The sequence below is a fragment of the Plectropomus leopardus genome, chromosome 9 (genome assembly GCF_008729295.1).
Source record: "Plectropomus leopardus isolate mb chromosome 9, YSFRI_Pleo_2.0, whole genome shotgun sequence".
NCBI classification, from domain to species: domain Eukaryota; kingdom Metazoa; phylum Chordata; class Actinopteri; order Perciformes; family Serranidae; genus Plectropomus; species Plectropomus leopardus.
Genome location: NC_056471.1, coordinates 20,402,461 through 20,414,932, shown reverse-complemented (window position 1 = coordinate 20,414,932; position 12,472 = coordinate 20,402,461). Strand labels below are relative to the sequence as shown.

The 12,472-nt window shown below is 39.2% G+C and overlaps 1 protein-coding gene across 1 annotated transcript in view; it reads right to left on the bottom strand.

Annotated features, from left to right (window-relative positions):
- The window catches only part of atg2a (autophagy related 2A), a 36,511-nt gene that overhangs the window by 9,677 nt on the left and 14,362 nt on the right, over positions 1 to 12,472 (bottom strand). The window contains exons 13-27 of the mRNA XM_042492996.1: positions 11,699 to 11,797; positions 10,648 to 10,803; positions 9,607 to 9,880; positions 8,161 to 8,233; positions 6,805 to 6,973; positions 6,574 to 6,716; positions 5,406 to 5,521; positions 5,069 to 5,226; positions 4,837 to 4,969; positions 3,980 to 4,164; positions 3,819 to 3,899; positions 2,425 to 2,531; positions 2,244 to 2,336; positions 2,001 to 2,071; positions 458 to 534 (exon numbers count right to left, since the gene is read on the bottom strand). Of these exons, the coding sequence (XP_042348930.1) occupies positions 458 to 534; positions 2,001 to 2,071; positions 2,244 to 2,336; positions 2,425 to 2,531; positions 3,819 to 3,899; positions 3,980 to 4,164; positions 4,837 to 4,969; positions 5,069 to 5,226; positions 5,406 to 5,521; positions 6,574 to 6,716; positions 6,805 to 6,973; positions 8,161 to 8,233; positions 9,607 to 9,880; positions 10,648 to 10,803; positions 11,699 to 11,797 (1,935 nt within the window). The remainder of the gene's footprint in view (positions 1 to 457; positions 535 to 2,000; positions 2,072 to 2,243; positions 2,337 to 2,424; positions 2,532 to 3,818; positions 3,900 to 3,979; positions 4,165 to 4,836; positions 4,970 to 5,068; positions 5,227 to 5,405; positions 5,522 to 6,573; positions 6,717 to 6,804; positions 6,974 to 8,160; positions 8,234 to 9,606; positions 9,881 to 10,647; positions 10,804 to 11,698; positions 11,798 to 12,472) is intronic.

Sequence of the window (12,472 nt, the reverse complement as noted above, 5' to 3'; positions counted from 1 at the left end):
ACACAGCTGAATGTTATACACATAAAATGAATAGAGACAATGCTTTAAGAAAAGACTCGACTGTGCAGATCTTTGCATTGTTACATAACAGACCCTTCTCACATTTGTATACGTTGTTAGAGACTGGCTGAAGGGCTAACTACGTCATTGTTGTCGGATGACACGTTTAATGTTGCTTTGTTGGTTTTGGTTCCATGTTCAACAGAAAAATGATCCTAGGTCTAAACTGCCGCCCGAGGCTCTTATTATAGGGAAACTTGATTATGTCAAAACAAATATTTATAAACACTGGGTCTGTGCTCGTTAGTGGTTTTCGGAGACACTGAACTAAATTATGTTTTGCTTAGGTTCACATTTTCTTGGGCGGGGGAAGTGGTTTATTTTTGCTGTGGTGCTCAATCGCTGCTGGGTGAATGTAAAGGAAACTCAGGTATGTACATAGATGGTGAACACTCACCAGCTTGCCCGTATCGCTGCCTTTCCATGTGGTGATGGCGAGCTCCAGCAGGTCAATGTCCAGAACACACACATAGTCTGTGTGACACAGACACACATGGTGATTTTTATTGGACACTTATTTTGTTTACATGACTTAAGACTGATGACTGTGTTATACTGTACAACTGTACTGTATTAGCCCCACTACAAGATGTCCAACAGCCATTTTTGGAAAAAGACTGTGAGGATACAATCGCTTTGATTAAAGGAATACTTCACCCCTCAAAGACCATTTGTATATCAGCTACTCACAGCTTGACTTGAATTCATGATGAAAACTTTGTTTTTCTCACATGCCTCTACTGTGAACAAAGAATCCAAAAACAGGTTTAAAAACAGCAAAACTATATTAAAACATGAGTTTACACAAAACGCGCAGCATAATCCAAGTCTCATTTATTCAGTCGTATGCTCAGTACTTCCTAAACAGACAACTCCTTCGAACAGGGAATTAATATAAAAGTGAAACTTGTCTATGCGCTCTTCAAAGCCAGACTCCACTGTCAGAAACAGTAATTTTACATTCCTGCACAGGAGCTGCTGGTCTTCCGCTGCTGTGATTAGTTAGTTAGTTTGTGTTATTGTTTGACTTTGGTGAATCCAAACTAACCCTTTAAAACCCCAAAGTCACAAAATAACACATACAAACTAACTGATCGAGACAGAGGTAGACCAGCAACTCCTGTGTTCTGCAAGGCAAAATGACTGTTTATGTCAAAGGAATTTGTCTTTGCAGAAAGCATACATACATATTACTTTCAGTTATGTTTTAAGATTGTAGTGAAAAATGCATTTGCTTGGGAAGTACTGAGAATATCACTGGATAAATGAGACTTGGATTACACTGCATGAGTTGTGTGAGAGTTTGCAAACGGAGGAATTGGTTTAATTTTGCTGTTGTTAAACGCAGTCTCTACATTACTAAGATTTATGACTGTATTGCACTGTACGACTGTAATGTGCAACTGTACTTTATTGTATCACCAAGAATTTTCTCCAGTTTTGGATTCTTTGTTCATAGTGGTGACATACGAAAAAAAAAAGTTCACAAATTTAGTGTAACACGGGGGAAGTAATTGAAATAAAAATGGTCATTTGGGGTTTAAGTGTTTCTTTAACGTACCAGACAGTATTTAATAGCTCTTACAGTCAAGTAGTCTTTATAATTTCCATGTCCAACATCCATTTCTGCAGCTGCAGTTCTCATAGACTTGATCTCTCTCACCAGTATTTCTTCCTTGGCAAACACGTTTTAAGAACAGACTGAAACTAAATTAGTGCTGAATAACTCCAACAGACACAGTATAAACAGACATGAAGGAAGTCGCCAGTCAAGCAGCATTAGGGCTGCAAACAACCACATGCATAGGAGCAGTAATAGCCAGTACAGAACCTCTGACTGATGACACAAAAACTGTATTTTCTTGTCACTACACACACACACACACACACACACACACACACACACACACACACACACACACATTTATCATGTGTCTCACCTCTCCTCAAGTCTACGATGTCAGTCTCACATTTGTCAGAGAGGTAGAGAGCAGAGTCATCCAGGATGAATCTGACCACATATCACAAAAACTCAATTTAGACAAAAATCTTAAGACTGAGTCACCGGCTCCCATAATGTGAACGTTGCAATATTTACTGTGCAGATTACTATTCCAACAAACAGAACAATATACTGTGATATTATTTCATGAAAAGTGTTCAGTTAGTGTGGTGAACTGTACCTGAGGTGGAAGGTGGCAGTGTCTACAATGATATTACTGGACAGAGAGAAGGACTCTGCAGTGAACAACATGCGCAGCGGTAGATACAGAGGTCTGGAAGACAGACAAGAAGAAGATGAGGGTGGGCTAAACATATTACGAAACATTTTACAAAAGTTTCTTTAGAAGGTATAGTATATACCTGTAGTCGACGGCACAGGTAGCAAGGTGTGTGTGGAGGACAGTGATGACGGCAGGTGCTGTGTATCCCAGAATGGGATCGTCAATGACATCCAGGAAGTCAACCAGCTGTAACAAACAAACACAGACTCAGCTGGCAGGCAAAGCAGCAAACATGTTGAATTAATTTGATTTCAGTGTGCAGCAAAGTGTGTCATTTTTTGCACAACCCGAATGTTTTAACTGGAAAATAAAACTGAACAAATTGCAATAATAACAGAGGCTGCAGGTCTATTAGATTGTGCAATTTGCCATACCAAATCATACTTTACTGGCTACAATGTAATAATATATGCTTATTATCTCTGGGAGCAAGAAGGGAAAAAAAAAAGATGTTTTTGGCAGGGCTGGTGATTTAGCGCTGGTGGGAGCAGACAGGGAAAGCAGGGTGATGTTAACTGAACCCAGAACAGATGGTTTAATGTTCCTGGTCAAATCATCTGTGTCCTCACTTTCTGGATTTTTCTTTAATGTGCTCAATTTTCTGGATGAAAAGATTCCTATCTGTTTCGTATCATCATTGTCTGGTGTCTGATTCAGTCAGTTATTTTGTCATTAAGTGTAATCACCGTCAATGCTCCCAAAGCCAGTGCCTGAATGATGCAGCTGCAGGTAATGAGGTAGTTTGTGTAGTCGGAGAAAATGCTTGAACATAAAGCAGCAACAGGACAATGAGGTTAAAGATAACTGCACCCATATTCAGAAAAAACACGACCGGGTGTGAACAGTGGCATATCTTTTTACTATATTGCACTCTCGTCCGTCGTGATAAAAATACCTTTCTTGTCATTGTGCATCAGTGTGCTTTACCAAGCTACACAGGAGAAATCAAATATAAAAATGTTGCTTCTCCAGTAAAGACATCTACACATATTTGACTGAATCACCTGGAATCGTTAAGCTAATTGTTGTTGTTGTTTGATCTTCAGGCTGAGATTAAGCTGAAGTCAACAAACAGATGCTGCTATAAAATGTGTGATTGTGCGATTTACAACAGTAATAGTGAATATTAATTAGCCCATTACACCAGTTTCTTGACAGCATGTTTTCCTTCTCTGAAAATCCCCTCCAGCCAACATGGAGGTGCGAAAAATAAATAAATAAATAAACTGTTGATCCTCAAATGGCCACTCGAGGCTGGTTAAAGAGGCCAGTAGATCCTAATAGACTCCAGCATTAAAATGTCCAACTTTACAGCAGAAATTAACATGTTTACATGTTACATGCTTTTGAGTGACAGGCTGTCTCCTGCAAGTGTCCTCGGCTTTTCAGTCAGATTCACCCCTCATAATCCTCTGGATTATGTATTGCTTGTCTGATGTATCTGTAAAAAGACTTCCTCGTGCTGCTTCTCACCTGCTCATGCCAGCTGTGATCAGTCTGCGTCATGTAATGTCGCATGGTGGCACCTTGAAGTCGAAGGGCGACTAGGAACTCCTTCAGAGAGGAGCAGAAACAAACATTGTTTAATTTCATCTTGCACTGGCTGCAGAATCAGGCATTTGAGAAGGACGTACCTTGACACTTCTCTGTGGGTCCAGTGTGATTTTGATGGCTGTGGACAACATCTGTAGCTCCCCCTCCTTCCCGCTCACGCTCCTCACACCCACCTCTGTGGGGTAGATGGTAGGGTCCAGGTGCTTTGGGGGAGAGAAGTTGGGCATCTCCAACCGCTGTGGGATGGTGGTGTCTTTTACCACCGCTGTACAAAACATACATTAACAATTTTATTTCTTTATTATTTCTTTAATTTTTTATTTTAACAATTTTAAAATTTACAACTAACAATTTCTACTTAGCATTAAATCCACTTTATTCCTCTGAAAATTGAGCAAATTGGCCAAATTTCTTTCAAAAACATGTGAAGTCAATGAGCAACTTAACAAGAATTACTCAAGAAATAAAAATAAAAAGAAAGTAAACATTAAAAGAAAATTACCTGAAAATTAGCAAGAAAATAAAAATAAACAGAAACATGGAAAGGACTTAGAAAAAAAGATCACCTATAAATTAGCAAAAAACATGCATATAAATATATTCTGTAACATAATATTATATATCTGATTATAATAATCATAAATATATACATTCTGGACATTTTCACTTTTTTTGATTTTTTTTCTAGTAACTGTCTCTCTTTTATTCCTTTTTTAAAAACTCATTTCCAGTCATTTTCTTGTCACCTTGTACCAATTTTTTGCTTTTCGCCTTTTTGTCATGTCTCTGAAGGAAATCAAATCGATATGCTCAGGTTTTAGACATGTGGCTTGTGAAAGGCGTCTGAAGGCAGCACAAGAAAACTGATGTCGATCCAGGTTTTAAAGGGTTAAAAAGGATAATATGAATTATTTTGCAGTTAAATGACAATGTGCACCTCGATGGTAGAGCTCGACTCTTCTGCTCTCCAGACACAGGAAATTAAGATTAGGGTCATTCTGGTGCTGCGCCACACTGAATATCTTCCCCCCTTCCAGGTCGAGCACAATTTCCCCGTGACTCTGATCCTCCTGAATCAACGAGATAGAACAGTTAAGAAACAAAGACGAGATGAGGTCACGTCTCAGGTCTTTGTAACATGACTTGCGTGCAGCCACATGGCTCCTCACCTTTTTGTCTGTTCTGGCTTGGAGGCGACCTTTGTTGATAATCACAGTGAGGGAGAGGAGGCTGAGGTTGTGGTTGGGGCGGCTCGCCGACTGCTGCGTCTTTCCCGATGATTCACTGGCCAAGTAGAACTGAGGCTCATCCTCCTCTGAATCAGAGTCTATGGTCAAGAGAGAGAAAACACACTAAATATGTTTAATTTTATTCATCAATGGAGGAAAAAACATCCTAATAAAAATACGCAACAACCTGGTTGACTAAGAGAAGATGTTCTGGGGGACTAGCTGCTTCTATTTCCAATACATCTGCACGTTCTTCTATAAAAGCAGCCAAACTCACCCAGTCTAAAGGCCGACTTGCAGAGCTGGAACTCGTCGTGATGATGGCGGCGGCTGTGGTCTGGACTGTGGGCCGAGGGGGGAGGAGGCTCCCACATCAACAGATCATTATTGATCCTGTCAGATAAAAGGGTGATTGAAAAACATTAATGTTGCTTCAGATGTAGGATTTAAGACCAATAAAGACCAAAAAGGTAACAAAGCTAGAAGAGGATGCTGTTTCCGACACAACTACTGACCCCAGGAATATAAAAAGTCAAGAAAATCTGTGATGTTTAACCTCTTACACTAGTATTACTGTATTTCAGGGGGTCGTAGCAGCCTGAGTTTTAAAGCTTGAGGATACTGGCATCATATGAAACTAGAAGACCTAAGAAATCCATTGGTACCAATCTATTGTCATGCTAGTTTGTTGGCAAGGGGGGTTATTTAACACTCCAAAAATGGGCTAAATGGGCTAGGTAAACCTGAAATAGCCATTTTTTACAAGGTTTTTTTGAGTACTCACAAATGTTTCCTTTACAGACATGCCCCTGTTATGGTAATCCCATACAGTTTTGTTTTACTTTTTACTTTTTTAAAAAATGTTTCTTAATGTATTGTATCTCATGAATTTCTGTGTCCCCACGAAGCACTTCAAATTGCCTTGAGTCTGAAGGGTGCTATATAAATAAACTTGCCTTGCGTTTTGGACAATAAACCCACACCGTTTTTCTCACCCAGTACAAATGTGTTATTCTTGCCTATTGTATATGAATATTTCTACATACTGGTGTTGGAATTGCATAAATTGGGTATGACTGAAGAGCTGAGACTCTTATGGATTCAATGAGCCCAATTTTTTCCATTAGAGATGATACTAGCCCCTTCAGTAGTCTTTTTATTGTAGTGAGACTGTTTTTCTATTGTGTTCCTCAGAGTGTTTTTATATTTATGTGATATTTTGGAGGGTTTTTTTTACCTTATTTTTATCAATAATAGAGTGGCAAAAATGCTTAAATGTCGGACCAAATCTGTGTAACAAATGGTATTAACCATTAAAACTCAGAAGAGAACTACATTTTTAGTATTCAAGACTTTCTACAGAAGACAGTTTAAAACATTTTCCAACTTTGTGTGTAACGTTAGCTTGGAAAAGAGCCATCACACCTGTGCCACCGCTCACGTACCTGTTGTAGATGCTCTGGAAGGCCTGTTTGCTGGGCAGGAGGAAGTAAGCCAGCGGCAGGTTGATGTCCACAGCACACTGACACTGAGCAACACACTGTGCCTGAAACTGACGCATCTCCTCTGGGTCGGCTGGAATCACCATCTAAAATACGGAGAGAGGAGGGATGAGTTCAGTCGGGATTCTTGATAAGATGGCTGATAAACTGTAATTTCTCTGTGTGTCGGCGCACCTCCTCGGTCTCAAACATGGTGCGGTTGGAGGAGAATGGGGAGCTCGTTTTGTCGTTGAGTTCACAGTGACTTTCAAAGAAGGCGGCCCCCAGGTCCCTGATGAGGTTCATCCCACCCAGACCTGCTGTCGGGCCCTGAGTCTCACCTCCACGCACACGCACGCATATCCTGCTCACACAAAAAATAATAAGTTCATAATACTGGTTTAGGATAGAGAACATTAACCCATTTAACCTTAACAAAAAACTCATGATAAATGGAGCAGAAATTGAAAGAGTTTTTTAAATTAAATTGCTGTGAGTAATAAAAGACAATAAACTATGCTTGAAACCACATATAAATTATATCAAGGCTAAAATATCAAAGTCTATTGTAATATTATACAAAGTAAAGGATCCTTTGAAACAGACTTCATTAAACACCCTAAACTGTTCCTTTGTACTCCCACATATATATTATTGTGTGTAAGTGTGGGGAAATACATATAAAACAACCACAAATCTCATATTCATCCTTCAAAAAAGAGCCATATGAACTGTAAACAAAACTACTTACAGAGAGCCAACAAACTCACTCTTTATCAAATTGAAAGCAATTAAATTAAAAGATCTGGTTAATTTCAAAACAGTTCAAATCATGTACAGAGTTAAAAATCATCTACTAACTAATAATATCTAAAAGTTGTTTCCAAGGAAAAAAGATGACATGATTTGAGAGGGATTTGTATGTTCAGGAAACAGTTAGTGAGGACTAATGCAAAATATCACTGCATTATAGTCACAGGTGTTAATTTATGGAACCTCTGTAGTGTCGAAGTAAAAACATGTAGAACATTTACCAAAGTTTAACGGTTTAAAAAACAATATACTAAAAGGATATGAGATGGTAGAAATGGGCACAGATATGACACAAAATAGATAGATTGCTTTTGGTAGAATGACTTTGTCAGTATTGATGCTTTTCTTTGTTTTGTGATGTGATGTGTATGCGTATGTGTGCGTGTATTGATCTGTTCTTATGTTTGTCTTAATTCTTGTTTCTGTGTAAAGTAAGACTGGGGCAGAAATTGGGAATATTCATGTTTAAAATTAACTTTTTTTAATGAATTTGAAAAAAAGGGGGGTAGAATTTGATAAGTATTCACTTCCTTCTACTCCTTTTCGGGCATAAAATACTTACGTTTGTTAACTTAATATATCCGATGGGCATTCTGGTGCCCATTTCTATTTTATTTGGCATGTTTGAATATAAAAATCCAACACTGTAACACTATTTTTGTCTGATCTGATGAACAATAATAACTTTCTCTTGGAGCGCAAGAGAATCCACTTATTCTTATGATCACCACTACTAACCTCGGCAGAGCGTCACGGTTCTTCTTCACTCTGAAACAGGGGAAAGAGCCGCCCTCCCAGCCCTCGTATGACCCTGGTGAGACACAACACATCAGTTCTCTGTCTGCAAATCACAATTTAAAGGTCTGCTACAGCCATATATACAGTACATATACAAAAAGTACAACTGCACATCAGAGTTGCTTTAAAGACATCGACCAGGCCTGATGTTGGGGCAGGGCCTCCAACACTATACATGACACAAACCAGCCAGTCCAAAACCTCTTTAAACCAACTCCCCTCTGGCAGGCGATACAGGAAAGAAAAAACACACACCACAAGACTTAAAAACATCTTTTTTATACTTTTTCTTAAACTGCTACTGATATGTGTTTGTATTACGTGTGTATCACCAGACAGATGGCACTTTGAATACTGATCTTATTTTGACTTTCTTTTATATTGTTAATATTATCAGGGAGTTCCATTGTAATTTTGTTGTGTTGTAATGTTTCTCTTATCTTTTCAGCTTTTAATAATGAATTGTATCTTACATATCATCTGGGCAGGACTACATACAACAGCAAAGTGTAATGCTGTGTTCACACTATAACTGCACATAGCAACAGTGTGACCAGCACTATTATTGCTGAGATGCCTTTGAAGTGTTTCTTAAGCATTTGTTGACTTAGCTATGCTATCATGGGCTTATGTGTGTCTGCTACTTGCTACAAAGCACCAAAGTTTGTATTTGGTCAAAAATATATCTTATGCTTTTGATCAAGTCTGAGCCCCATTTTCACATTACATCCCCGCGTGAACAGTAGTACACAGGAAGGGACTCTATTGCTGTGCACAGGAGATGCAATGGGTAATTGCTAAATAACACAGTGACACAGCTAGAAACAAAAATCATATGATTGGTTGGCGTTTCACTGCGTAACTGGAGAGCAAGAAAAAGTTAAACTTTTATTTGTCGGGCGTTGGCATGTAACATCAGGTCACCGTCTTTCACTCTTGCCATCTCTATGAGAACACAAATACTTTAAGAAGTGACTAATGGCACTATGTCAACCACAATAACAGGATTTTCAAGTGGATAATGCTGGTAGAAGAATGTGAAATTAAAAACACATTGGATTATCTATGTTGAGTGATGTGCATTGAATCAGTGTACTCTATTCCTATTTTTAGCTCTTTTCACACATGAACTGCAACCCTGATATTATCCAGGCATTACCCGCAGGAGCTGTATGTGAGAATGCAAATGTCAGAATCAGTTGGTTTGGACATTAATGAAACTTGACCATGCCAGCTTAGTAGTTAAAAGTCCATGTAATGTCTGACTGAGCCCATGTATGAACAGATCTGGACATTGTCCGAGGGATCTACAGCGAGCGGGCTCGCTGGTGACATTTCTATCAAGCGAATCAGAAACAGCTGGTGTATGGTGTTGTGTGCTCTCACCGTGCAGGTCGGTGAAGGAGGCCTCCAGCAGCTGGGTGAGGCAGGGAGCCCACGGCTGTCCCGGGGCCGTCTGCTCACTCTGGAGGTCCGGGGCCTCCTGGTGCTTTAACTCCAGCTCCGTCAGCTCAAGCACCAGGGTCTCCTCCCGCACTGCCCTCTGAGTCGGAGGTCGACGCTTTGGGAGAGGCCGCAGGTCTGGTATGGGAAAACGAAGTCTAAGGACGGCATGGGGGGAAAGGAGTGTGAAGGAGGAGCACAGCTCGCTGCTCTGCGTCTGAGAGGAAACAAGGTGAGAAATCACTTAGTATTTATTTATCTAAAGAGTGTTGGACAATGATTTTAAACAGATTCAGTCACAGAGTTAGAGAAGGTAGTCAGCCATCCTCTGTCACTGTTAAAGCCAGGGTTCCCAAAAATTTTCATCCACAACATTCAAAATTTTTCCATGACTTTTCAAGGACCCAAAATAATGAGCAAATAAACAACAACAACCAAAACGCTGTCACACGTCAAGGCATATTAAAACTACGTCATGTTGTCAGCTATAGGAAATATACTTACCTTTGTGTTACATTTATGTCATTTTATTTATTACACACAGCACATTTTTATGATTTTTCCAAATCTTTCCATGATTTTCTAAAAGTTCCATGACTTTTCCAGGCGTGGTAAATGTGACTGTGAGATTCCAGGATTTTTGCAAGTTTTTTCATGATTATGGGAACCCTGTAAAGCTTTACTAACTGCTTAAAAGCAATCTGTTTACTCACTCTTATGCCTGGCAGTTTTGTTCATATTTGTGTTAGCACAAATATGATCAGTCAGTGTCAGGCATGACAGGATCCCCTGTTTTAAGCTTTTTGGAAAAGACAAAAGATATATCTGTTTTCCGTCTCTCATTATCGTGCTGACATAGAAGTTTGATGCATATCTTTTAATTGGGTTGCTTACTGTTGCATTTGACAACAGGTCTAAATTTTGGGGCTTTATATTTATGTAATTAGTTTCTTTACGATAAAATAAATATATGTGGGGTTTCACCTGCATGAGTCCAGGTGCAGCACTTTGTGTGGGACAGTGGCTGAAGGCTTTGCTCAGGTTCCCCAGCCGACTGATGATGTCCAGGTCCAACTCGGCGTTCAGCTCCGCCAGCTCCACACGCACTACACTGTCCCGCTGCACCACCCGCTGTTTCCCCTGACAACACACAAAGACACAATCAGACTGATGTATCTGTCAGTCAATTTAATACTCTAGTTGGATACATTTCTTCTAATGGAACATTTTTGAATAACTAATCAATATTACAGTGAGAAAAGCTTTTACCTGAGAAATCCTTCTGTGACGTTTTTTGTTTTTTTTCTTTTGCGGTGTCAGAGCAAATCATGTCTGGATGTAATATCACGTGCATGCATATGTTCCTATAGTCACACCCTTGTTAATATGAACACATGCACAACATCGTTCAAGATTTGTAAGTACAGTTTTATGGTGCTAAAGCTAAGTTTGAGAGTCATACATCCTTTTTTTGGAAAGGAGTGTTAAAATATAAAATATTTAATACTGGCAACTACAGTAAAATGAAGGCCGAATTTGTAATGGCTGTTAAAATAAAGGTGTCACAATATACAGAACCAGTCAAAAGTTTGGACACATTTTCCCATTTACTTGATGACAAAGTGCCAAAATTGAGGCTGGCACTGTGTCTGTTTTTAAAATCAACACAACATTAAAAATATTATGCAACTTAAAAACTATAAGAGTATCATGAGAAAACAATAAATACTTGCTGCTTTACTTTTGAAATTGCCTAATTTTTTTTTTTTTTTCCATCCTGTCTTTACTGACTCCTGTCAGTCCGATGTTTATCAGGGCCAAATTTTAACACTGTAACACTTAAACCTACTACACATACCAAACAAGCATTGTTTGTACAGCTAATAACACTGACATGCAAGATAAAATCGACCTGAACATGAATTAAACACAAATACCATTAATTTTAGAATAGAAAGAAAAACACGACCATAACAAGTCTGTGTGTGTGTGTGTGTGTGTGTGTGTGTGTGTGTGTGTGTGTGTTAATGTTTACCTTACGCAGGTGTTTTTCAGTGAGGCCATAGTGTAGCTGGGCACATGGTCTGGCTGTAGCTCCAACTGTGAACAGACCAGCTTTCTGGAACTGAAGCAACTGGAAACAAAAAGAAACACAATGTTCTCTCAAGTCCTCTTTATCAGTTTAGAAAAGAATAAACATAAACTACTTTGGGACAACAGGTACAAGTTTAGTTAAAAGTAACTTTAGTCTGAAAGGTCATATCACATTTCACAGTTCAAGTGACTTTCAATCTCCCTCCAACACAACATTGATCATGACTCCATGCTGGCAGTGAAACATGTATAGTCATGCTTGAGTTTTTACCAGCGCCTGGTACTAATGTGTTACGTGTGTATCACACACAGTTCAGCTCTTTTCCACACAAGGGCAGTACAGCATTTGCTGCATGAGAGTACAAGATGCTACTGTACAAATAGGAGAAACAAACAAAGACTAATACAGCTGTCCAAAAGTCCTTTATAAAAGTCTTCAAAACAAACAAAAAAACCTACTACAATGAGGGGCACTACTGTTGTATTGTGATAGAAATGAAAAAATGGATGATTGGCAGATGCAGCCACTTGGTTTATGTTTTGAAGCTTCAATCTGACATTTCTAGCGAGGTGTAGTGAATGTGCATAACGAGGCTGAGAGTCCCATTCCTGGGAGTCAGTGTCAGCCAGCACCATGTTGCTTGCATTGTCATTTACACACGCTGTGACTTTTCCGTTTAATCACACATCTGCACAGCACATCTGTCATTTCTGA